The sequence below is a fragment of the Phoxinus phoxinus genome, assembly GCF_949152265.1.
Source record: "Phoxinus phoxinus genome assembly, chromosome: 2".
In the NCBI taxonomy this organism is placed as follows: domain Eukaryota; kingdom Metazoa; phylum Chordata; class Actinopteri; order Cypriniformes; family Leuciscidae; genus Phoxinus; species Phoxinus phoxinus.
In genome coordinates, this window is record NC_136877.1 from 10,969,131 (window position 1) to 10,996,347 (window position 27,217).

Here is a 27,217-nt window from a genome sequence, read left to right on the forward strand (position 1 = left end):
CACAGGACTTGTTTTCTGTGGTGTTGTATTAAGACGTTGGAGGTACAGACCTATGTTTGTCCTATTTTGACCTATTTATTTATTTACTGTGTTAAACTGTGTGAAATACGACATTGTGTGGCGTTCATGTGCGTTCAACTCATAAATACGATCTTTACGAGATGACTTGAACGCACCAGTAGCTTGTGTGCTTTGTTCGGGGGAGAGGAGATTTTTTTACAAACGTTTCTTTGAAGGAACTGACCGTAAATATGAACACAAGATTGAATGTAACATAAAGCAAATCATTATTTGTTGTTAAAATACTTATTAAAGTCAACAATTCTTACATTTATGGTCTAATTTTTTGCTTGGGCAGCCATTTTGCGTCTGTAGCCGGTGTATGCAGTGACACTTCTCATACCCCTTCGTTTGAAGTGTGGTCCCGAAAAATCTTCGTTTGAAGGGCTATCTGGCCCTTCCCCTTAGCCCTCCCCCTCCAACCAAAAGAGAATCGAGACAGCCCTACCCCTCCACGTGCACGAGCAAAACAGAGGGGAAGGGGTAAGTGAAGGGGTAAGGGGTAGAATTGGGATTGGCCCTTAATCTTAAAATCTTTATTGTTTGTCAGAGGCTAAGTGCAAAATATGCAGTATGCAGTAATAACATATTCACTGTATATTTATTAAAATCATAAATGGATGCTGCCTTTTTTGAATATCACTTCGAAAAGATCTTCATTTATTTGTCAGCGAGTTTTTTGTAAAACGTCAAATGAAAAACAACGGAAAGAAAAACGTACAGATTTCATCCCTGTTCAACACCGGTCAATAGAAACATAGTTTGAAATTTCGGCAAATATTGTTTGTCTGTGTGAACAGGCCTGAATCACTGTAACTGACCTTTGTGAATTCAACCGTCCTGACGTCTTTGTCCAGCACTGCAAAGCAAGAAAGGAACGGTTGGAAATCAAGAATGAAGCTGAATATTTGTAGTTTAGCAGATGAACTTCTCATACATTCATGCGTTTCCTCTGCATCACCCTGTACAGCTGCGGGAGTGACTTTACCGCTGCCTGTCTCGCTTATCTGCACAGAAAACACAGAGACAGATCGATTGCTGAATGAAATCAAAGTACCGCGAGAACGATCCGAAAGTGTTGTACGGAGCTTTATTTACGGTAATTACAACATGGCTTGAACGCAGCATAATCTGCACACACACGACAGATACACACCAGTGTTGTTATTGAGTAAAACTTAAAAAATGAACTGAATTGAGCTGAAGTTACACTATTTGTCTTCTCTAGAGCTGCTTTACTGCTTTAACTATTTCATAATAATAAATGAATCATGTGAGAATGTATTTTGGGATCGTGGCTTCATAGCTGTAAGTTGGATATCAGGGTGTGCACCCACCAGCACAACAAAAACACAAGTGTGAGTGTTTAATAATTGTGCGAAGGGCTAAGATCTTCAGTTTTGCAGTGTGTGGATGTGTGTCTGACCTGACTGCACTGAGACAGACGGCGCTCCGAGTGGAAAGGCCCCGCCTTAAAACGACCCACATCCAATCTGATTGGACCAGCACAATTCTGAGGGAAAACAAATCAGTTTATGCGATTAATATCTGTGTGTGGTAAAATGTATATTGGTTTTTCACATTCACACTAGATCAATCACAACTGCCTCTTTAAACGACATGAGGAAGTGACATCACTGGGGGAGGCTAATTCAATTTAACTGTTTGTCAAATAGACATAAAACATGTTAGTATGTACCGTAGTTCTTTTAGTTAATGAGTGTTAGGTTTCACTATTTCAGATGCAATTAAATGTTTTGGAGACATTGTTAAACATTTTCAGGAGTCTATCTTGTCCTTATTGATTCACAGCTTATAAGAGAATTATATTTAATATATGGCAACTTAGTTAAATGTAAATGGTGACAGCATTTTATTGACTTATTATAATGCTTTGCTAAATATTCTCCTTATCACACATTACTTCCTCCGCTTTTCACCGCAGTTATTAACTAAAACTAAAACCATAAAAAGCATTTTGTTGCTTAAATCAAAATTAACTGAAAAAAGGCTAAAATGTAGTTGCCAAGGCAACATTTCTCATTTTCATTTAAAGCACTGAAATAAGTACAATTAAAACTTAAATAAATAAAAATGAATAAAAACTAATAATGACAAAAACACAAAACTTTAACTAAAATTAGAGTGAAAACAAAATATAAAAATAAAATCTAATTGGAAATATCATGTTCATAATGTTTACACAAAAACTATACAAAGTATACAAAAACAAAGATTAAACCTTTAATAGCCCATTGGATCACTCAGTGGTATGCCAGATATGACTGAGAGTTTTATATCTTTCAATAATCTTGCCAAAATGGAAAAGGCACAGGCCCCCATTTAACAGAAAGACTCATTCACCTTGAGCAGCGAGGCCACATACTCTTGTGTGGCTGAACGCACGTCCTCTCTATTCACCGAAAGGATCTGATCTCCCTGCATGAGGCGTCCGTCAGTCTCCACGACTCCACCCTTCACGATGTCTGACACGAAGACTCCGGTGTCGTTCCTGAGACAGAGACAGTCCATCACTGTTAGCACATGGGGAACACAGAGCTGAATATTCATGTATGGACCCTTGTAAAAAAGAAGTGCGCTTAATTGTAGGGAATGTACTTGTAGTGTACTTCAAATATTAAAAGCATATTTTTTACTTGCAGATAATATAATAATAATGAATAAATACATAAAAGGTCACTTAAGTGTACTTAGAGAGTACACTTTCATGACAATGTTTCTTAACAAACTAAAGTACACTTTTGTTTTAATACTCTTTTGTCGTGCTTTAAAGAAGTACACTTTTGTGTTGACTAAAACACTAAAGCACATGTAAAATACTTGGTTATAATTTAAACTGTAGTGTGTTTTTTAAAGTTAAAATATTTGAATGTACTAAATTGCAACTTTATCATGACAAATGTGTAATTACAATAAAATATCTAAATACATACCATACAAGTTTAAACAGAAATTATATAAAAATATATTTTAGTTTAGCATAAATGCTTGTCGGTACATTCAGCAGTTCACTTTAACCATATTTAAAAAAATAATAGAAGTAATTATGTATTTACATATTTATATTCCTACTTAAGAGGGTCAAAAACACAGTTCAACTAATTACATTTAATATAGATGTAAACTGTAATTCATTTTCATTTAATTGCAATTGCCAAGTAATACATTTTTTAAATACATTACATTCAGTTTGCACTTAAGTATATTATTTTCATAAGTGCTCTTTAAAGTATGATAAAGTGTAGGCCTACTTGTTTTTCATAAGAGGAATTATATCTTAGATCTACGGCTAATCTGAAAAGTAGACTGTCAAAATTGCATTTAAAAGGATGTTTGTGTACATTTGTTTATTGTCAATATGAAGTTTTAATTTAATATTCATGCACCATTACACACATATCAATTCAGCAACAGCTGATGTTGCAGAATGCAAAAGGTGATTCTTTCACATGCATCAGTCTTAATTTATTTTCCATTCTAATTTGTAATTTTTGACATGCATAGAAAAATTATTAAAATGCAATAAATAATAAGGCATTCTCAGCTGTTCGTGCACTAAAGATGCTAAAATACAGGACAAAGTGCAATGGGCAAAAATATGCGCCGGACACCCAAATGATTACGGTAAAGGGGTCATGAACTGAGAAATCAAATTTTCCTTGAGGTTCTGACTTATAAGAGGTCATCATATTATAAAAATATCCTGAAAGCAGTGGTGTAGTCTAGTTTGTTGTAGTGAGTATACTGTGATACCCGCCCGCCTCATACTAACCCGTCCCAGAGCGTCACCTCATAAGCACCATCACACTCACTAATGCATACAGAATGCATCGACATGTAATTGAGAGCATTATGAAAGACTAAGTGTAATTAACATGTCAATTTATTATAAGCAACACAAGACTTTAACAGCCAATGACATTTTCAGCTGGGGAGAGACTGGGCTGATTTTCTACTGTTTAGTGCTAATCGCCATCTAACTCAAATTTAAGAGCTACATTTAGCCTTAGATGTTATATGAATATGGTCCCTGAAGCACAGGTTTTATCAGCTGACAATTTTCACACAAAAAAAAATAATAACAATAACATTAATGGTGTTTTTGAAAAAAAAAATGTTTTATTGTTTTGGCAAGATTACGGTTTAACTTAAAACGTATGAAAACTTGTGTGATATTCCTTTTTAAAATAACGTTTTAATAGATTTCATTATTATAAAAAAAAAAATTAAGTACATTTTACTGTGCAATTTCTTTCATAATTTCTTTGAGTTAGACCGAACTTTTATTTTGGTGGTTTGTAGACATTTGAGTTTCTGTGTGTTTTAATAAACTATTATTATTATTATTATTATTAGGCCTACTTGAAGTATACTCTATTGTGCAATAGTTATAATTTCTTCAAGTTATACCTAACTTTTATTTTGACAGGTTGTCATAAAGACATTACAGTTTCTGTGTGTATATGATAAGAATGAATGACAATAATTTTATCAAATGAAATGGTGAAATGAAGTGACTCTCATAGCAGCTCTGCGATGAAGTTCACATGTGTAGCCTACAACATAATACAAGTTTGCTAACGGATTCCAGATTCCAATCGTCCGCTGGGCCTGGGAACAATAAAAGCTGATTTTGGACTAACAAGGAAGTTTTCAGTTCTGAAACCCATCCTACTCGCGGAATCAACACATCATAAACATTTCAACCCATTTGTGAGCTCAACCGTCTCTGTCAGCAGTGGCTGCTCTTAAAGGGACAGTAGCCAAATAAAGCTTTCTGTCAGTAAAGTTAATCAAAGAACAAAGGGAACAGAGAAAAACACTCACTGCTCTTGACAAAAGAACATTTGTAACTTTAATAAGGATTAATCTATGTATAATTTAACATTTATGCAGTGCAAACTGTTTGATAATGTTATTCAATTTCTGTATATTTCCTACCTTTTAGACAAATATTTAAAATATACTGTCTTTGTTGTTTCTACATTAATTTGGAGATTAAATGTGAAATTATGACATTATAAAATATATAAAAAACATAAGGTTTTTATCGTGAGTAATCACAGAATATTTTTATTTCTAACCAAGCCCCCCCCTCCCCCTCCCAAATGTTGACAGGTATACTGCATTCATGTCTGTGATCGGCTGTGCTCATCACAGCAACCTTTCATGCCACAATCTAAATATAATGCCATAAATATAATTGTAATGCTATAATTTTTACTTTTCATGAGTAGTTAACCTTGAGAACAGCAATAGTACAAATGTGATAAAAGTTTTCGAGAGAGTTCCACATGTAATGCTAGCTATTTCATATGTAAAGATATCAACCAATCACAGCAGTGGGCGTTTACACTGAAGTCTCACCGCAGACACGCCCCTTCAAACAAAACATTCAAATCAGAGGCTAAAATCAGGCTAGGAAAATGCTTACTTACATTACTTACATACTTACATTATAAGTGCACCCCAGGAAACATCATGAAACAATAAAACAATGCAGTTCATGACCCCTTTAAATCACACTTTACTGGTTTATACCTTCAACTAGTGTTCTAATACCTTCTCCCGATGATGCTGAGTCCAAGACCACGGCCTGGTTTCTTCTGAAGCTCAATAGTCAGTGCGTCCCACAGTTCTTCTTCCTTATACTGACCTTCATCTCTGAAGACTGACAGACGAACGTGTTGCGGAGTCTGGCGCAAAACATTGATCGCCTCATCGTGCGTCGCCACACGCAGGTCTATACCATTCACCTGTTGAGAGAGAGTGGGTTACAAAGAGAGAGGAAGAGAATGGCTGAAATGAAGTTGACATGAAATCAAGCCTAGTCTAGTCAGAAGAGTGTCTGATGGTCAGGATTTTACCTCCAGAATCTGATCTCCTGCCCACAGTCGGCCATCTTTAGAGGCGGCTCCCTCCTCGTACACCTCATGAATTATTATAGTTCCCTGAACACAGACAAATTCAGTCTTTATATACTGTATGTTCTTATAAATGAGTTCCTAAACCCTTATGAAAATAAGTGTTTGATTGTATTGAATGTGCACATGTAGTGTACTTCAAACCTTTAAAGTATATATATATTTTTAAAACCTACAAAAACAGATAATATATGAATGAAATAAAAGGCCACTTAAATGTCCTTAAAGAGAGAACACTTACACGACTATGGCCGTTTACACCTGGTATTAACTTACCAACTTTGATTTGTGTAATGTTTTGTCTGAAGCCCCTTGACTTTACCACTAGATGGCGTTTACCCCTTGACTTTACCACTAGATGGCGTTATTTCAACCCAGATTAATTCTCCTTTGTTAAATTGTTGTAAGTAATGCCCTCACCTGTGTTGAATTACTACTAATGACCAACCCTATTTAAGGCCCCACTGCCTTTTTGTTCTTGTTCAGTCCTGATGTTGGTCTAGTGTTGTCATTCTCGAGGATTCTTTGGGTCTGAGATTTTTCCTGCCTTCTATTTTTGAACTTGGATTCTATGTTTTTTGTTTCCTTTTTGTGGACTCTTGGATATATGTTTCTGGACTCACGATTAAGGATATCTCTTCTGTTTTGGATTACCCTTTTTTGTATTGCCTCCCTGTGACACATTCATTTAAAGTGTTGCCTCTTGGTGCGTTCACACCGGACGCGAATAGCGCGTACGCGAACGCACAGTAATACTTTTTTCTCTGAAGTAAAGAGGCAAAGATAAAACTCAGACTTTTGAGATCTCATTGTTTTCAAATTCCTCTGCACTTGGGTTCAACCTCCTCCAGTGGTGGAGTGGTCAGCATCAAGGACACACACACACACACACACATATCGGAGACCCGAGTTCGATCCCCAGCTGGATCATTACAGATTTGGAGACCATTTGAATTTAAAGATTCATGGTGAAAGCTGATATGTATTAGTTATGAATACAATTTAAAGGGGTTATGAATAGAGAAATAAAATTGTCCTTGATCTTTTGAAGTTGTATTATAAAACATCCTGCAAATTTTAAAAACTTATAACTTCATTGTTAGTCCAAAAAGAGATTTTATTGAAACCAAGGTCAGAAAACGACTCGTTTCGGATTCTGTCACATTATCATGTAATAGTGTGACGAGAGACGGCCTCTAAGAAAATCAATGCCTACTTCTACATCATCGCATGTTTGGCCCGGCCTCTGGCACATTAGTGAGATGAGGAGAGACTAAAATGAACATTACCTTCCAAAGGATCCTAATGCTAGGAAAGTGATTATTTATTTTCAGCTATGTAAATTTCTCAGTTGAACATTACCGGTATTTGTTCTGTAAATTTCACTGTGGATACTTTGGTAAATCAGTAGCAATTTCGGCGCAGGCTTTGTAAACAGACTTTTACTGTAAGATATGGATCCGACAGTAATGCCACAACATCTAAGTAACTGTGTTAATTTTAATGCCTAATTTGTGGTCAGTGATTTCTGATAATAATTCATGTACAGTCAGACAAAAAACTGGGCGTTTACATTGAAGTCCCAGAGCAGACAAAAATACTAAAATCAGGGTAGAAAATGGCCTTTTATTTCTACATGATGAAAAAAAATTTAAAATGTAAAATTCATACTAACATCACCTCAAGAAACATAGTGCATCTCAAGAAACATAAAATAATAACAAAAATGCAGTTCATGACCCCTTAAAATTTTGACTGTACAAGTTTGTATACATTTTGGTATACAGTCTCCAGTGTAATATTGCACAAGTTTATGTCAGTCTGCTGGGAAACAAAGTCTCACAAAAACATACTTTAAACGTTAGTGAGGTTATTCACCAGTAAAGTGTCACAGCCGCCCACGATGCTGAGCCCCAGTCCTGTTCTCCCCTTGGAGATCTCTATAGTGGTCTCACAGCCGGGGATGATGGGACACGTAGCTGGATCAGACGCCAAGGTCCCCGGTGTGGAACATCTGCTCGAATCTGCAACACGCAATCATCATGATGACAAAGATCAGGTTCAGATTTATTCATGAATAAGTTTTCCTTTAATAACTCCCAGGCCCCTCCTTCTTACTCCTGATTGGCTCTGTCTCTGATGATGACACAGAAACATGCACCATCTCATCATCTACTGCAAGCAGCTTGTGTCCCACAGCAATCATACCGTCCTGAAACACACACACAGGTTTGACACACTCTAGGTAGGCAGCTCACTAGGGTTTGAGAGACAGCCATACGGTACAGAAACTAGCAAAGACGCACATAAAAAGTCAAACCAAAATATTTGTAGCGCTTCTTACAATACACATTGTTTCAAAGCAGCTTCAAAGAAAACTGTTCATGTTTATATCTTCATGTATTTATATCACACACACACACACACACACACACACACACACACACACACACACACACACACACACACACACACACACACACACACACACACACACACACACACACACACACACACACACACACACACACACACATTAGAGCCAACATGAAATTAAAATGGACCCAATTTAGCTTCCTAATACACTTTACTATTTTTATTCATCAGTGCAAGTTACTTGCAAAAAGTACATTTTTGTAATCATTAAAATGTCATAAAATGCTCCGACTTTCATTTTCAGCTAACATCATCAGGGCTCTCAAGTTTTATCAAAAGTTTGGAGTGAGATCTGTTAGGGGAGGAGCCACCCAAATATAGAATTTTTGCTAGCAGTTCAATTTTGCCTATTGTTCATAATTGGCCAGCACAAATGGAAATTAAAACCATTTTGGCAATCGTAGACAGCCTTCCAAATCTGCTCAAACCGGTCACCTTTAATGGGGTCATCGGATGGCCTTTTTCGACAAGTTGGTATCATTCTTTTGGATCTTCATGTAAAGTTTGTTACATACTTTGATTAAAATTCCTCAATGGTTGTGTAAAACAACACCCTTTTTACCTCCTCAAAAACAGCTCAGTTCACAGCGACCGGTGCATGTCTCTTTAAATGATAATGAGCAACAACTTTATGGCTTTTTGAGGATTTTTTCATTGTATGGTGGTTGTGTCCACACACTGCAAAGACACATGTATATGCAAACACCATATAAAAGTGAATTTTGCATCCAATGACCCTTTTAAATACAGTTGGAGAATTTTTGACTGCATCAAAAATAATTTTGCACAAATTTGGCTATACTCCTCAACATCAGCTCTCACTGTCTTTGATCACAGGCAAGAGATTTCGTCCAGGAATGCTAAAAAAATACAAAATTATGAGGTTCCTACCGCAAACCTCATTCATCAGATCTTGCTCTTCCAACTTTCACTCCGTGTGTGCGCGTGTTGCCTAGTAACGAACATGCTTGCAGCGGAAACATGTAATTTACCCGGAAACAACTCATTCTAATTTCTGATTGGCTGGTAGCTGGCAATTAACTCTGTATAACTCGAGACAGATGCTATGAACTCGGCAGAGAACTTTCCTCTGTTTGCCTGCGCCTCGTCCATTAATTGTATAGCGGGACAAGTATTACTTAGGATCCCTTACTCCTCAGAGTGAGAAATAAAAGGTGTGAGCGTGTGAACGAGTTGAAATGCGGGTGCGAGAGCCCTGCATCACAAAGTCCTCTTATATTTCATCCTTGCCCCACCAACCTGTCAAACAGGCACCACTTTTACCAACATTTCAAACCCTATATTGTTCTCTGGTTGAATATCAAAAATATGTCACATTACAAAAGTAAAATGGGTTGTGGAGATCGTTTCTGTTGTCTTTAATTTTGCACCTAGACAATAGTAATTCATACCCTTCCAGCTGCTCCATTCTCATCTACACTGTGAATGATGCATCCGTTCCTGCTGTCATCCTCCTTCAGGACGATACCCACCCCTCCATCCACCTTCATCCACGAGATCGATAAAGAGACAAAGAAAGAAAGCACTTAACATCCGCAGGACAGAGAGAGAAACTGCACAAACACAGTCAAAAGAGAACTGACGAACTGTCTTACCACAGGAAGAGTTATGTGTTGGATCATGTCTAGTGTCTCCGGCTGGGGCGGAAAAAAGAAACAACACATTAAACATGATGATGACTTAACAAATTAATGGATAAACATACAGTGTGAATGAATGAATGACCGAACGAACATACAAACAAACCAAATGTTGAGGGCACGGCTGTTTAGATTCAGAAGTTAGGAAGATTGTGTAACTACATCATGCGGCCAAAAGGCTTCAGTTAAAATCTTTCTCCATTGAAGGCCATTTGAAAAGTGATTTATATATTCTGATAAAATACATGTTATTTTTTTTGTGAGAAACATTTAAATATACTAATACTATACTATTATGAAATATTTGCTATGCTTTTAGAGGGCTCTTAATAGCAGGAAATTGAGCTATTCAAGTGAACAGGAATGCTAACGGATAGCTCTATCTTAGGAATGAATGAATCAATAAAAAAGAAATAAAGTGCTTAAACTAATGAATGACAATTCGTTTTACATACTTTGGTAATGTTTAATGTGTGCCTGTTTACCTCCCTTGTGAAAACGAAGTACACTAAAGCATACTTTTAAAAATAGTATTATTACGGAAATAATTTAGTGAGAACTGAATGTAATGTTTTCTGACAGTTAACTGCATATTAATTCCAATTAAATGAAAATGTATTACAGTTTGAATTTTAAATGCAATTAGCTGAAATGTTTTAACTTCAAATGAACTTAAGTACATCTTTATATTGTCTTTGAAATATGGTTAAAGTGAACTGCTGAACGTACTGACAAGCATTTATGGTAAAATAAAATAATTTCAACTGAAACGTCTATGTCATGTATTTAAATATATTTGTAATTAATCCTTTGTAATGATGAAGTTGCAATTTAGAACATTTAAAATATATTAACGTTTCCTGTAATATCAAAGAACACAGTACAGTTTAAATTAAAATCAAGTACTTTAAATGTGCTTTAGTATGCTATTCAACACATACAAATCAGTGCACTTGTTAAAAGGTTGACCAAACATTAAACTATTTAAAATTCACTTAAATTTTTTTATCTTTTACATTTTAAACATGTAAGATTTGAAGTACACTGCAAGCGCACATTCAATACAATTCATACAATTAAGCACACTTCTTTTTCACTTAATTTAAAAAAAAATGCTTTTGTGGGTTCTCTTCACTATAGTTTGGGGATAACTATAATATAATTGTCCCAGAAGTTCTTACAATAGCTTCTTCTTTTTTTGTCTTTTTTTTTTGTCTTTTAGGGTTAGGGTTTGTGTTATTATGTAGTGATAATACTCATATATGGTATAAGCACGTGAAGATAGCTAGACACAGGTGAGTGTGAGTTTACCTCTGTGTGTGTGTCTAGTGAGTCTGTCTCCTTCATTGGTCCGACAGCCATCTGACCCAAAGCATCTCCGTTTCTGAAACAAACCACATGTGTCAGCAGGAAACAGGCTTCAAAATCCCTTCATAACTACACAATAAAACCTTTGGCCTACCGGATGAAGATGATCTTGACTTTTGAGGGGGCGCTTTTAATAATGGCAGAGGCGTTTTGATGACTGCGGCCGTACAGAACCTGACCATTTATCTGCAAAGGCGACAAGATTAATCAGCACCTGTAGTTTAACTTAAAACACTGGAATTGCAGATAAAACAAGGACATTTAATTGTACTTAAAGAGAGAACACTTCAGACAAGTACTTGATTATAATTTTAACTGTAGTGTCATTCAATATTACATTTAAAATAAATATATTTTAAATGTAGTAAATTACAGCTATCATTACAAATGTGTAATTTCACATAATATGTTTAAGTAGTTGACCTTCAAGTTTCAATAGAATTTACAGTAACACTTTATTGTAAGGTGTCGTTATTGTGAGTAGTTACAAGTTACGACATGTACTTACTATAGTAATAACAGTAAAATATGACCATAACCAAACCTTACTCAGTACTTATTTGAGTAGGTAAAATGTAACTACTGTCCGTCGCCTTAAAATGAAGTGTAGCCGAAATTACATTAAAGCATATTTGAATTAAGTCTTACTTAAGCACTCTAAAGTTTAGCTAATTGTAAATTAGACTATAATACATATTATAATGCACAATACACGCAATTAAGTGTCCGATACGTTAACATTCAGTTCACACATAAGCATATTCTTTTAAAGTATGTTTTTTTTTTATGTAATAAGTACTCTTCTTTTAAAAGTATACTCAAGTGCAGTTCTTTTCACAATGGGCCAAACTAATGCGTTACACACACTCACCTCCAACAGTTCATCGCCCACCACGATGTGACCGTCTCGCCCGGCGGCCCCGTTGGGATCAATGCCCACCACAAACACACTCATGCGTGAACGGTCCCGGTTCCCTGCCAGGCTCAAACCCAAACCTGTGCGGCCTTTCTCCAACTCTATCATGTGGAACTGACCCGGTAAACGACCGTACCGCTCCGTTACCTTCTCTTCTCACACACACACACACACACGCACACACACACTAATATGTTAGAGCAACTGAATCAAGGAGCATTTCTGCAGTGGTGCTGAGGCCTGCAGTTAAATGCTTAAGCTTGTAAATTATACCTGTAATTTGTAGTGTCACTACATTATTGCTGCAGATCATTTCTGTCTTATTACCACCCCATAAAAAGGTTTACAGTTCAATAAAGTGAACCCACTTGTGAAAAAGAAGTTTTTAAAAATTGCTTACACAATTTCTAAAACTATGACTCCATTTCTCAAAACTCTACACACAAAACATGCACACAAGATGCAAAACATCACACATCTCTTGCAAAAGCACAACAATGCTAAAACTTACTAAAAGTTACTCTACACACAAGCATAATGATTAGCCATAAACATGTTCAACTATACGGATGTGTAAAATGTAAAACGTTACTACTGTGTATTGTGTCTTTTGCTTGTTCAGTGTGCAGTAGTGTCCAGGAGTTTGTCATAGCGCTCACACATACATGTATGTGCACAAATGCTGTATGCACAATTGTTGCACAATTGATACATTTTACAGCTATTGAACTGAACTGAACTAAACAGATAACGTGCTTGCAGTTTTGCACACTCTGTCTGAAGATTAGGTATTTGAGTGAATGGTTTCTCAAGTGCCACTTTAAGCGTGAAAGCAATTTTAAAAAACTGTAATAGCATTGAATCTGCACTTGTAGTGTATTTACATATTAGCAAAAGTACATTTAAAAAAATGCACTGATGAAATTAAAAGTCACTTGAGTGTAGAACGGCCATGACGATCATTTTGACAGTTTTGAATTTTATATCTGCAATAACTTTGTTGAAAAAATAAATAAAATCCTGCTGGTACCCGACTTTTCCTAAAAGTGTCTGTATTTTCATTTAAAATGTTTTTCATATAAATTACACACAAGGCAAAAAAACAAACGTACATATTTACCTATTTCGGCCATAGACGGTCATATTGACCGCACTGAATTTCGCGGTATTCTTTTGTTACATTTCCCGCGGTTGACCTTATATCTCTCTGACTGTCAACAGAAAGGTCAGTAGCGGACCTGAGTGTTTGGCATATATGCTAATTTCTACAAAGAAAAAGTATATTAGATTAAATTTGTTGATCAGAAATAGGCTAATAATACCTGACTACGTTATCTATTTATGTAGATATTCTCTATTATATACGAGTTATTATACTATTTTCTCTGTTATTATATTAAAATAAAATGTTTTATATTTAAATAAGATACATTTAGTTGTTATTATCTTGTTCTGAGTTATGTTGAATGGATATGGAAATAAAGCCTATCTGTAGAAATAGGCTAATAATACCTTGACTACATTATCTATTTACGTAGATATTCTCTATTATATATGAGTTATTAGACTATTTTCTTTGTTATTATATTAAAATAAAATGTTTTATAATTAAATAAGATACTTTTAGTTGTTATTATCTTGTTTTGATTTATGTTGAATGGATATTGAAATATAGCCTATCTGTTCTGAATATGCGATAATTACGGTAGGCTACTAATTATATTATTATTTATAAATGTATAATTAAACTTGTTTAAATGTACAGTTTTGTGTTGTTTTGTTTTTAAAAGATATCCTAATAAAATAAATGCATTAATCTCTAAATTGGGTATTTATTAGAGTTTGGAATCTAGCGGTCAACATGACCGCTTGAGGTAGTTCTAGTAGTTATGGAATTCTGGCACTTCTAGTGTTAATGAGATTACACTTTCTTGTTCATTAACACTTTAGTAACATGCACTTTTAATTTTACATTACAGTTAATGTATTCTAAATGTACTAAATTGCAACTTCATCATTACCAATGTGAAATTACAAATATATTTGAATATAAAACTAAAATTTATATTTAAAAAACTACATGACACACGTTTCAATAGAAGTTACATTCAAATATATTTTAGCTTAGCATAAATGCTTGTCAGTACATTCAGCAGTACACATTAACCAAGTTTCAAATACAATATAATTATGAAATTGCATAGAAGAATGTACTTAAGTTCTTCTTAAGTGGGTCAAAATGTATACTCTAAAGTTCAAATAATTTCATTTTATTTAAATTTAAACAATTTTGATTTAATTGCCATGAACAGACAATTACAACATTACATTCAGTTCCCACTGAGGCAATTTCTTTTAAAGTATATTATTTCCGTAATAAGTACTCGTTTTAAAAGTATGCTAAAGTGTACTTTTTTTTCACAAGGGTCTCCCTCTAAATCTAGCCCTGGATGAGTGCCGTGTGGTCAGTGCCCTCTGGTGGCGCTGTGTGTTATATCGTATGCGAGACTCACTCCAGCTGTATCCGTACTCATCCTCCTCTTCATCATCAGGACCGTAGTTATGAAGAACGAGTCTGTCGGGGATCTCAGTCAGAGTGTCCGAATCGGTTTCCCCAACATGTGGAACGACCGGCAGTGACAGGACAGCTGTCGCTGGCATGATTTTCCCCTCCTCTCGATTCAGCTGCCACACAGATTTAATAGTGTTTTTTACTCAAAAATAAAACGCATTAAAAACTGGTATACTTTATATCCAATTAGCACGTCATCCGTCAACACGGCATCCTTCATTAAACCCATGAAATATGAAACTTAATGTAATCAAATCACATTCAACACATTAAACTGTTCTTCATTTCTCAGCATGAAGAACCAACAAACCAAGACATGCTGCTGTTCTTTAAAAGCTTTGTTAATCGTTTATTAGTAATGGTAAATTAATTTTTAAAGAACGTATCACACTATAAACAATATTACATTGTTACATGCAGTACGTCTCAAATGTTGTTCCAAATTTGTATGCCAGAAAGTCAAACAAACAAAAAGGAGATGTTGAGCAGAATGTTCATGCTACTCCTTAAAATTCAGTCTGTTCCTCATACAAAACTATTCTTATGATGTGTCACAAATGTAAAGGCTTTGTAGTAGAAACACACATGATGAAGATGAATAAACAGGAACTGACTTTACTAATAGACTCAAGAATGACAACAACTCCTTAAACGTATCGAGAACTGACAACAGAATGACCATAACAAGGGATATATATATACATAGAGTAAATGAGGAACTAAATCATGAACACCTGAACGTGATTAACCCATGAGTAGTCATAGAAACAAATGACAACTAATACAGACATGACAGAAACTAAACTAAACATAACCGTGACATGATGCTTTTTAGTCCTTTTTTGAAACTCCTGTGATTTCACTGTATGGAAAAAGAACAGCATCTGCTAAACATCTCCTTTTCTATGCCACAGAATAATGAAAATCACGAAGATTTGTAGGTGGTTAGTATGACAACTCGCTTTTTTTAAATTATGCTAATATCTGCATATTCATATATTTAGTAGTCATCATACAATAAGGAAAAATGTTACAATTGTGCAAAAAAGTTTTTTATTTTATATGTATAAATACTTATTTACTTGAATATGTATAAACACAAATTAAGATAAAAAATAAAAAAAAGAACAAAAAGAGGGTTTTAGGGCCATTTATATGCTAATGTTATGAAATAAGTTTCATAACTGCATATAGATGGGAGAGGAAACACATACACACCCACACCCACAAACCTTAAACGGTGTAGGAGTGAAAGGATTAGTCGAACATAGACGGAGGAAAGGTCTACTGTGAGTGTCAACGGCCTACAGAAAACAGAGAATAACCAGCACCAGTGACACAGAGACAGAGAGAGGGAGAGAAGGAAAGAGGGAGGTCAAGGATTCATACAGACTACAGCAATGCACAATATAAAACATGATCTACACTACAACTGCTGTTCTTAAGTCGGCTGAGAACAGGGCATGTGACAGCTGGCCTGAAACTCAGCTGGTCATCTTTACTGTTGATCTTTGAGAGCCTACAGTCTTTCTGCTTCTAATGAAATAGAATACTAGCCAAAGTCTCTTTTAAGGAAAGTCTGTTCACTCGGCGGCCATATTGCAAATCCTCCTGGCAACTAATTTGGGCATCCGAGACCAAGACCTATCTACTTCAATGAGGGAATCCTGAAATCTCAACAACTGCTTGCCAAACTATAGCCTGGAAATCCAGACCTAAATCTGAAAGCAGGGCTATGCAGCTTCGGGAATTTCTTCGCTGTATTCTCGCGCAGGTTTCTCTATAGAGCTCCCCCTACAGCTTCGGAATAGATATTTGACAACACTGTCGAAAAACTCGTTGGCGACTCTCAGATACCAGAGGCTAGAAGATCAACAACATCATAGCAGACGGGACATTCTTTACAACGTCTTCTTCATTCGGGTTCGAACAGCGTGAGGGAGCGCAATAATGACATCATTTTAGCAGTTTTTTTTTTGCCGTAAAGCAATTCGTTACATCGCGAGACCTGATGTCACGCGATACTTCCTGGCGCGCCGGCCGGCAGCCCGCCACCCCAAAGTTGCAAGGGTGTTTTTTCCGCTCACAGGCGATAGGGGGGTGCGAGACGCCCACCATTCAACCTGAAAAAATTCATATAACCATTCCAATGACTCCGAAGCTGTTCAGTTAAGGTAAAAAACCTGCATAGTTCACCTTTAATGGTCTGGTGTCGATTAATGAAAATCAGCCAGCTTGAGATTGAAAATCTCACCACCAAATTTTACGACCAATCACAATAATACACGGGGTGACGTATCACTAAGCCCCATGCGCTTAGCTACCAGCGGAGTAGTAGTGGGAAGTTCGGATCATTTTACTGTCTCGGATCTTTGAATCTCGTTCTGAAAAAACGAATCTTTTATCGAGTAATTTCGTTAATTTCAGCATAATATAATTAAAATGTCATGTTAAATAGCCCAGCACATCTAGTACTTAGGAAAATGTTGATTACATTTGAAAAGTTGGGACCAGCTTAAGCCCAGGCTATTGCAGTCTATTAATTCACCTCACCTCCTGATCCACGGCGTTTTCTTTTGCAACTTCAAATGTATCACGTCTACTCTGTTCCCCGCCTCTCGTGTCTGTCTTCAGGTTTGAACTTGAGTGGAGCTAACTGGTAGATTATACCTTTGCCGTATCCTGGCGGCAAAACAGCAAAAACTTCCTTCTTGCAAAGGAACGATTCGAGCGCCGTCTGTTCCTCTTTTAGAGAAAAAGGCAAGTCTAAATCTTTAATTGTAGCGCCCAAAGCCGTTTCAAACAATTGATGTTCATCCATAGCCATCTTGCAATGTTTAATAATGACTACCGGTAATGTCATCTCGCCTCTGGCCTGCCTATATCAGATAACCTGATTTGATTGGTGCAGCTCAGATAGAGGGGCATATTTAATGAGCATTATTACTCGACACCAGAGCTACTCGCTGAGCAAATTCAAATTATGCTTTCGCGAGAACTCTGGATTTCCAGGGTAGCCAAATCAAATCAGCAACAAAATCTTAAATAAACTGTCCCATAAATGTTGTTTCTTATCCTCAAGTAGCATTTAGACCAGAAAATGAGAATGTTCAGTCCTATGCGCAAATCTCAAAACACTAGCAACTGGAGCTTCTAATGGCAGCTGCAGAGATGCAATGACTTTCTCAATCAGCGATTGGCTCTTTTATTTTGAAGGTGGGACTTATTCTGCCATATTGCGCGTTGAACTTTCTCCCATTCATTAGTAACGTGAGTGCCACCAATTGGTTTTCAATAGTGTAACCAGTTCTAACGCAATGGCAAAAGATCGAGCAAAGCATGCAAACTGTTCTGTCGTTGGCTCCACAGACGAGCACAGAACACTATTTGACCAAAAAAACTCAGTCAACTTGTGTAAAAGTTAAACATGACGGTACATGCAAGTCGATGATGTGAATCAGTGTAACTCCACAACAACTACATAAATGTATCCACAAACCATTTAGAAACGTCCAGGTGCGTCTAAAAGTTGCAACCTCTTCTTGAGTCTCTCTGTAAAGCTGCACTCTGCTACATGTTATTTCTGAGATTTTGGATGATTTGCGTGTTTTGTTATTGTCGGAGTATTGGTCCTCTTCTGAATGTGGGCAGGGAAAAGCAGCTCATTTACATTTAAAGCGACACACACAAAAACGGCACGTTTTTGCTCACACCCAAAACGGGGCAAATTTGACAAGCTATAATAATAAATGATCTGGGGGGTATTTTGAGCTGAAATTTCACAGACACATTCTGGGGGCGCCATAGATTTATTTTACATCTTGTGAAAAGGGGCATAATATGTCACTATTAACAAAAAAAAGACCACTCCCTTATTGTAGGCTACCATAGGAAACTGTTTTTAGCTATTAACATGCATCACAAAGGCTGTTATCTTCAAAAGACCTGTTCTGAAACGCATAACGCATAACTAGAAAAATCATATTACAGACATTTCCATGATTTTTCAAGCCTGAAAATCACAATTGTAAAACTCTCTGGAATTTCCGGGTTTTGTGTGATTAAGGAACCTTGCCTCAAGCACAACTTTATATTCCATTTTCTTGCACAGTTATGTCTGTGAAATAACCAGGACTTAAACTGACAGGCTTTTAGTGAACACTGTGCTTCTGCAAAGGAGTTCGAAATGAAAATTCTATCTATTTTCTCACTCTTCATGGGGTTCCAAGTCTTATATTTATATACATATGTATATATACCTAAGATTAATTCACGAATCAGAGTTCATTTTTCTGACTGGTTTCAGAAGTTCTTGAGTTAACAGCTCACAGAAGGAAAAGATTATCAGTCAGTGTTGTTATTGTAAACTAAAACTATTTCGTTAATTTCAATAATTAAATAAAATATTAAATAAAAGTCAATTCAATAATCAATACTATAATAGTACAGTATAATACTAAAACAACATGGTTAAAATATGAATCAGGTCTGTTCCTCATATGAATTCAAAAGACTAGGTCTTTTTATAGTGCTTTCATACAGGTTAGAAACGATCTGAGAGTGAGAAAACAAAGACAAAAACTATTTATGTCTGTGATTAAGTCACACAGTACCACAGTTTAATAATACAGCGATTTCACTCTGGTTTGTACTTACCTTCTCAATGCTGGTCTTCAAGTTGAAGGCTGAAACTTCTTCCACAGCATCCAGCGCAGATGTCTGCCATTATTAAAAATTAAAGAACAGCCCTCGTCAAACACAGCTAAATTCCCACAAAAACCTCTCTTCATGACCTCAACAATGTCATTAAACTCTAATGTCATTTACAAAGCTCTCTATTGGTCTAAAATATTCAAACTGAAGTCCTCCACAGTAATGAATGTCCGTCCTTACGGCCGTGGGCCAGCTGTGGATTCCCCCTCGTGTTTTGTACTTGTTGTTCAGTACCATTGAAACAAAGCTAGTTTTAAGAGCCATCTGCAGAGAGACATCTGCTGGGCGGGAATGAGGCATGGATCATTAATGCACATCTGGACACAGAGAGTTTATAAAGGTCTGATGAAGAGAAGGACAGGCCACAGGGAGCCAAACTTTAAAGGCACCTTGATACAAGGCAGTGGCCAGTTAGAAATATACCAGAGCTTGGACATGTTACTGAGATGATTTCAACATTATTACAACACATTCAATTCTGTATGGGGGGATAAAATGATTCATGGTGTGGTTTTTGGATCTTTTGCAGGTTGATATTTCAGCAAAAACAGTCGTGATGTGTGATATCTTGATTAAAAACAGAGTTGTTTTGAGTCAGAACATGGAACCCCTTCTGAAAAAGAAGCACACTTTAGCATACTTTTAAAAAGTGCAAAATTAATCTATGGATGGAATGTTTTCGGACACTTAACTGCATGTTAATCAAACAAAACACTATATTTAAAATTAAAATCAAATACTTTACATGTGCTTTAGTATGTTAGTCAACGCACCAAGATAAGTGTTAAAATACTTTAAAGCATTACAAAAGATGATTAAAACAATGATTTATAAAGAAAAACTTTTAATTTGACATTATTACAGTGCACTTTTTAAAAGAAAAATACATAAAAGTGTACTCTCTATTTGGTAAATACACTTAAGGGGCCTTTTATTTATTATTATTATTATATTATCTGTAGGTAATTATGAAAAAAATATATAGATTTAAAGTACACTACAAATGCAAATTCAATACAATTAAGTGTACTTCTTTTTCAGAAGGGACGTTTTTATTCTATTTTATTGCACAAAAATCCCATCAATATTTGTTTTTATATAGAAGAACTAAAAGCAACAAAATTGCATCAACATGCTTATAACGATGGCAAACCACGGAAGAGTTTTCTAAAAATGTGCCATTTGGTAACCATAAACACATCAGAAACACATACAGGACGTCTCAGTCTAACCTGTAGTGGTTTGTATGTAAAGCAGGAATCAGGATAAGGATGGAGAGTTTGCTCTGAGCGGTTCAGCTGTAGGAGGGCTACGGGAGGCTTCTAGAAGCACAACACAGATGTTAGCAAGCTAGTATATCAGCCTAAACACATTTAATCCTGGGAGACAGATCATTAAAAAAATCCAATATGTAAACTAAATGTGCCGTTATTGAAAAGGGAGCCCGTGGCTTGGGACATTAACAGCTAACTTTGGAGAGACATAACAGGAGCATTGCTTATTTAATCACATATGATTGTGTTCCCTTGTAAATGTGTTTTAAGTTGATTTAGTGGCAAATTTTAAGGCTAAGCGGATGCCAATGGAAAGAAGGAATGCTGGAAGCAAAGATAAGACTGTCAGCTGAGGGCCGAACAGAAATTACCTGACACTTTGGCATTGGGAAGCATTTTAAAGTCGTCCCATATTTCTCTATGACAGGAGGTGAATCAAAACTATACAGAGAGTCAGACTGAGAGACAGACAGATGTTGTGAGGATCAAGAGCAGACAGACATATAAATGAGGAGGAGGGTGAGAGACAGATGCAAAGTAGTCGAGTACATCTTTCTGAGCTGGTGGTGATGGTGATGAAAGCGGTTTGTTAATATTTGTGGTGATATATAAGAGATTCAAAATTTACTCACAATGATTCTGCTGACAATATCAAATTAAGCAATGATTAATATGTAGGTATATCACTGTTCATTACTACCCTTGTGAAAAAGAAAAGTGCACTCGTATTGAATCATTGCTTTAAAGAAGTACACTTATTTTGATGTGTTGACTAACATACTAAAGCACATGTTAAGTACTTGATTATAATTAACTGTAGTGTGTTATTCAATATTACATTTAAAGTTGATATACATATTTCTCTAAGTTCTCATAAGTTCTAAAGTATTCTAAAGTTATCTAAATTTAACATATTCTAAAATGTAGCTAATTGCATTTAATATAAATTTAAACTATAATACATTTTCATTTAATTGCAGTACATTCTTTCTAAGTATATTTTTTTCATAATAAATATGCTAAAGTGTACTTCTTTTTCACAAAGGTACATATTGTTATATTGGTGCATTTAAATAAAAAAATTTTTTTTTGTGTGGGTGATTTTGTGTGTTTGTTTTTTTACTGCATTTTGAATATTCTTGGCATGCAGACATTCATAAATAGTACATATCAGGCTGAACAATTTTGAGGTTATCAACAGAATGTAAGCAGTCATTGTTTTAATTTAATTAGTAAAATGTATATGAACATCTAACTTTCTAAATAAATGCTTGTGTTATGGCATATCAGTTTTAGAAATTTCACTAATATTGATATCAACTAGACATCGAGATTTAAGCTATACTGGCCAGCCATAGTTAGTATGCAACTCATTTAAATGTTATAAACCCGCACACATGTTAAGCGGCATAAATAAAAGGATCTTGTCATTTCCCATGATCAGTAGATGCTTGTATTATGTGATACTGACTTTGTCTTTGTGAATGATGCTCTGGACTAGAAACACCACTGGGTTTGCAGCGTTACGGATGGCCTCTACTGCCTGCTCATGACTGGCGTCACGCAGATCTACTCCTCCCACCTGACACACACACACACACACACACACACACACGTGCACACGCACACACACACACACACACACACACAGAGAGAGAGAGAGAGAGAGAGAGAGTCATTACTGGTCTATATGATCCAAAACCCGCCAAAAGTGCCTAAACAGACTAAACAGACTGGGCTGCATGACAGTATATACAATGCCGCAGTAAAAATGTATTAATCGGTTTTGCTAAATAATTTATACCACATTACATTTTAAAAAGTACCAAGCAGAAAACTGTGCAATGGCCACTTCCAGTGAAGACAGCTTCTCTGGTGATAAAGGAAAAGTCTTGGTTGTTATTGTAACCTCCATTCCCTGATGGAGGGAGAAGTTGATTCGATGTACTGACACTAGAGGTCACACTTGGGAGCCCCAAATACCTCTGATACTTTGAGAAAAGGCCAATAAGAATTGGCAAGTTGAATTTGCATGCGCCACTCCCCCACACATACGGGTATAAAAAGAGATGCCGTGCATCTACTCATTCATGTTTGTGCTGAGGAGCCGAGAGCGTGTCCTAGCCATTCAGCAGGCAGTTCAGTGTTGTGGCAGGAGAGATATGTCTTGTTCACTCTATCAGGGAGCGGAGGTTACAATAGTAACAAAGACGTTTCCTATCTTGTCAGTCACGTGTCAGTCACTTCGATGTTGTGTCGATGTACTGACACTAGGGTCCCTATGGAAAAAAGGCCACAAAAAGCTGAACTGTGATACGAGGTTTTAGCTGTGCAGATGTCAGCACGCTACTGTGTGCCGGGTAACAAGTACACTCAAAACTTCGTAACCTTCCCAACACCCCATCTAAGCCTTGTAGTCCTTTGTACCACAAGGGGACAGAAAGGACAGTACTTATAAAGGGCCTTTTCAACTTTATTTTTTTAAATTTTTTTTACCTTAAAGATGTGCAGACCAAAAGATATTGCTGGATAAGCATTTATTTATCTCTGCAGAAAAAAGAACACTACAGAAGCCACATCCTGCCCGAAGGAAGATTAACATGTGGAGAATACATCACACGCACTTGTCAACTGGGAAGTACCTCACAAGTCTCTGCAGTAGATCCTACCTGAAAAGGAATCCTACCTGGAGGCAGAGCAAAGCCTAGGGGAAGACAAAGGTTTACCATCAGGTAAACCATACCATGTAAAATACATCATATGGGATTACCACCAGGAAATCATGGGCTGTACATGGGCTGACCTGAAAAGGCATACATCACGAAGTCCTGGGCTTGGCACCGAATCTGACTGCCGCAGGGTGCTCAAGGGTAAAACACGTCAAGGGTTCGCCGGCCCAGGGAACTTACGTGGACAAAAATTAGCTTGTTATCACCTCAGGGAGGGGAAAACACTGTGTGCAAATGGAACACATGCTTACCTGTTTGTATCTAACACACAGGATAAACTGGCTAAATCTGGCTCAACCCGGCGATTGTAAAACCTCACAAAGGTATTGGGTGTTGAGGTGCTGTTAACTAGAGCCCCGGAGGATCCACTTGTGTGCTCGCACTCCTAAGGGGCACAGCACGCCTTGGGCTTGCTATGCCAAGGCAATGGCATCCACAATCCAGTGGGCCATACTCTGTTTGAAAACAGCCTTCCCCTTCTACTGTCCCTCGAAACAGACAAAGATCTGCTTAAAGGCTCTGAAGCACTGTAGAGGGTTTGAGTAAACATGCAAAGCACATACTGGACACAGCGACGACAAGGTTGGGTCTGCCTCATCCTGAAGCAGCGCTTACAAGTTAACCATTAGGTGCCTAAAAGGGGTGGTGGGAACTTTGGGCACATTGCACGGCCGGGATCTCAGGATCACGTCAGAGTATGCCGGACTGATCTCTAGGCACGTTTCGATGACAGAGTCACACCTGCAGGTCCCAAACCCTCTATATGGAAGTGAGCATGGTCAGGAGGACCATCTTCAAGAAGAGGACACATAGCCCGACTGACTACAGGGGGTTAAAAGGAGCTCTCTGTAGGCCCAGCAAGACTACATAGAGGTCCCAAGAGGGAATAATACTGCAATAACACATCACCTTCAAAGTGGAGGGGACAGCCGTCCCTCCAACCTCTCCTGCAGGAAGGAAAACACTGACCAAACTACACATCTCTGTGGGTCTTCACCTTAGGAAGAACACCAACTAGGGAACAGACTCCACTTCAAAGCAAACGCCTGCCTCGCAGAGTGGGCTCTAGCCTGAGTGATAGTGTCCATCACCGCTGGTAATCGTCACAGTCTTCTAAGCCCCGTCAAGGGGCGAGATGTGGAGCTTCCAGAGGTCTGGGCACGGGTGCCAAAGAAGGTCCTTCCTAAGGGGGATTTGCCAGGGAGGGGCTGTCGCAAGCAGCATAAGCTCTGACTCGAGAACGAAATCCGGGTGGGCCAATACGGCGCAACCAGCAGGACCTGTTCTGCATCATCCCTGACTTTGCACAAAGTCTGTGCAATCAGGCTCACTGGGGGAAACGCATACTTGCACAGGACCTGGGGCCAGTTGTGTGGTAGCGCGTCAGTGCCAAGGGGGGCCTTGGTAAGGGGATATCACAGCAGGCAGTGTGAGGATTCTTGAGAAGCGAACATGTCTTCCTGTGCTTTGGAGAATTGACTCCAGATCAGCTAGACCACCTGGGGATGGAGTCTCCACTCTCCCACTGTCACTTGTTGCTACTGGGATGTGAGTGGCCCACAGTGTCTTCAGAGCCAGTTATAAGTTAAAAGTACGCGTCCTTCAGATCTATTGCCGCAAACCAATCATGTTGGCAAATGCTTGTCAAAATGAGCTTCTGCATTAACATCTTAAACGGGAGCTTGTCCAGGGCCCGATTCCAAAATTGCAGGTCTAAGATTGGTCGTAACTCAACACCTTTCTTCAGTTTGATGAAGTAAGGGCAGTTAAATCCCTTCACCTCAGCTGGAGGAACAGGCTCTATTGCATCTTTTGCATCTATTGAATCATGCAGGAAAGGGGCATCTTCACCTGCTACCAAGGTAAAGAGGATGCCGCTGAGCATGGGGGAAGATGGGGGGGGGGGGATTCATTAACTGAATCGCGTAGTTGAGTCTGACTGTCCTGGTGAGCCAGTCTGACTTTCCTGCAGGCAGCTCCAGCAGCACTGTAAGCCTTCGCTGTCAGAGACGAAGTGAACTTACAGGCCCTGGATGGGAGTCTAGTACGATTCTGCCAGGTGGCGGCATTTTGTCGAGTGACTTCAATGACTTTGTGAGCTCCTTGTGCACCTCCGTGAAGAAAGGCACTGGGGTGGGACACGACTGGGAGTCACGCTCCGAACCCAGATATTAATCATCCAGCTGTGAAAACTCAAACCACTCCAGCCCAATGTTTGTAGCAGCTCTGGCAAACATGGCAATCAACTCTACATCGCACTCAGACTGAGCTACTGTACCTGATGGTGGGAGTACAGCCAAGTCCTCCATATTGGAAGGTGTAAGCCCATCCTCCAATGCTGCAAAGAACAGTGTGAGAAATTAGGCTCGCCATAAGAGAGCCGCCTAACTTATCTGTGAACTCCCCTGGGAGGTCCGTGGGGATTGACCTGGTGGAAACACTCACATTGTTGCACTCTTATTGCCCTCAGCACTTGCTGTCGCAGCCTTGTTTGAGGAGGACCAGGAGGACCAGGATAGGGGAGTGGCTGAAGTTACTCCTTCTCTGACTAGAAAAGAGTCTGAGCGACTGCACCATTGCCATGGTCATGTTCTGACAATGAGGACATGAACCATCCACGAACGCTTTCTCAGCATGGGTATGACCCAAACATGAGGCAGAGATTGTGGCCAGCCGAGGACAACAGATACTGACCACATCCAAAAACAACCAGGCGGAAGAGACTCTCCGTCTGTGCTTGCTCTTTTAGAGGAAACTGCACTTTCACTGAAGCACCCAGGGGAGCTCTCAGCACTTATCTGTGTGTAGGGATGAGAGAGACCACTGAATGCGCCGTCAACACCAGCTTCAACAGCTTCCTTCTTGGCAGAGGTGAATGGAATGAGCTCATGTGATAAACACAACCACTCTGCTCCAAAGGACTAATCTGAATGAGGGGAATGCATGCCATCTCCTTTTATACCCGTATGTCCGGGGGAGTGGCGCATGCAAATTCCACTTACCAATTCTCATTGGTCTTCAAAAAAACAATTTTTTTCATTGTAAAAATGGCAAGAGTTTTCTGAAGGTTATGGTTAAATTACAGTATTTATAACTAGCAGTATATAAAAACATTATAATTAACAATTTCCCCATTGTTAAAATTATAATTAACAATTTCCCCAGAAAAATAAACGTGTGTATGTGTACCTCTACAATCCTGTCTCCTGTCTTTAGTGTGCCGTTGCGTCCTGCTGGACTGTCCTCCAAGATGTGTTTAATAAAGATACCCCGCATCACTTCCCCATTGCTAAGGCGACTGCCCATGCCCCGACCACCAACAATACTGATGCCCAGAGATTTCCCTGCTTCCCTCTGCAACTCCACTCTGAACAAACACAAACATTACATTCAATTAACAACAAGTAATAATAACTTCAGTCTGGCATTTTAAAATCCAATACCGAGCCAAAATTTTGTGAGTCAGACAAAGTTTTGCCAATATAAAGTCCCACAACTGATGAACATTTTCATTGTCAACTTTGTTGCTGTGTTACAGTTCAA

General features: G+C 37.9%; 1 protein-coding gene across 15 annotated transcripts in view; it reads right to left on the minus strand.

Annotated features, from left to right (window-relative positions):
- The window catches only part of mpdz (multiple PDZ domain crumbs cell polarity complex component), a 130,814-nt gene that overhangs the window by 5,264 nt on the left and 98,333 nt on the right, over positions 1-27,217 (minus strand). For 4 of the 15 annotated variants that reach the window (XM_079638515.1, XM_079638519.1, XM_079638507.1 and 1 more), the window contains 19 exons: positions 26,864-27,041; positions 22,417-22,527; positions 21,317-21,403; positions 19,615-19,677; positions 16,191-16,262; positions 14,900-15,071; positions 12,342-12,538; positions 11,565-11,656; positions 11,414-11,486; positions 10,058-10,099; positions 9,854-9,946; positions 8,124-8,217; positions 7,884-8,029; positions 5,949-6,032; positions 5,644-5,837; positions 2,425-2,572; positions 1,487-1,573; positions 998-1,067; positions 882-919 (listed from right to left, as the gene is read on the minus strand). In XM_079638515.1, coding sequence (XP_079494641.1) covers positions 882-919; positions 998-1,067; positions 1,487-1,573; positions 2,425-2,572; positions 5,644-5,837; positions 5,949-6,032; positions 7,884-8,029; positions 8,124-8,217; positions 9,854-9,946; positions 10,058-10,099; positions 11,414-11,486; positions 11,565-11,656; positions 12,342-12,538; positions 14,900-15,071; positions 16,191-16,262; positions 19,615-19,677; positions 21,317-21,403; positions 22,417-22,527; positions 26,864-27,041 — 2,041 coding nt within the window. Of the gene's footprint in view, positions 1-881; positions 1,068-1,486; positions 1,574-2,424; positions 2,573-5,643; positions 5,838-5,948; positions 6,033-7,883; positions 8,030-8,123; positions 8,218-9,853; positions 9,947-10,057; positions 10,100-11,413; positions 11,487-11,564; positions 11,657-12,341; positions 12,539-14,899; positions 15,072-16,190; positions 16,263-19,614; positions 19,678-21,316; positions 21,404-22,416; positions 22,528-26,863; positions 27,042-27,217 lie in introns of all 15 variants that reach the window. The other 11 variants (XM_079638510.1, XM_079638508.1, XM_079638518.1 and 8 more) reach the window with 6 other exon arrangements.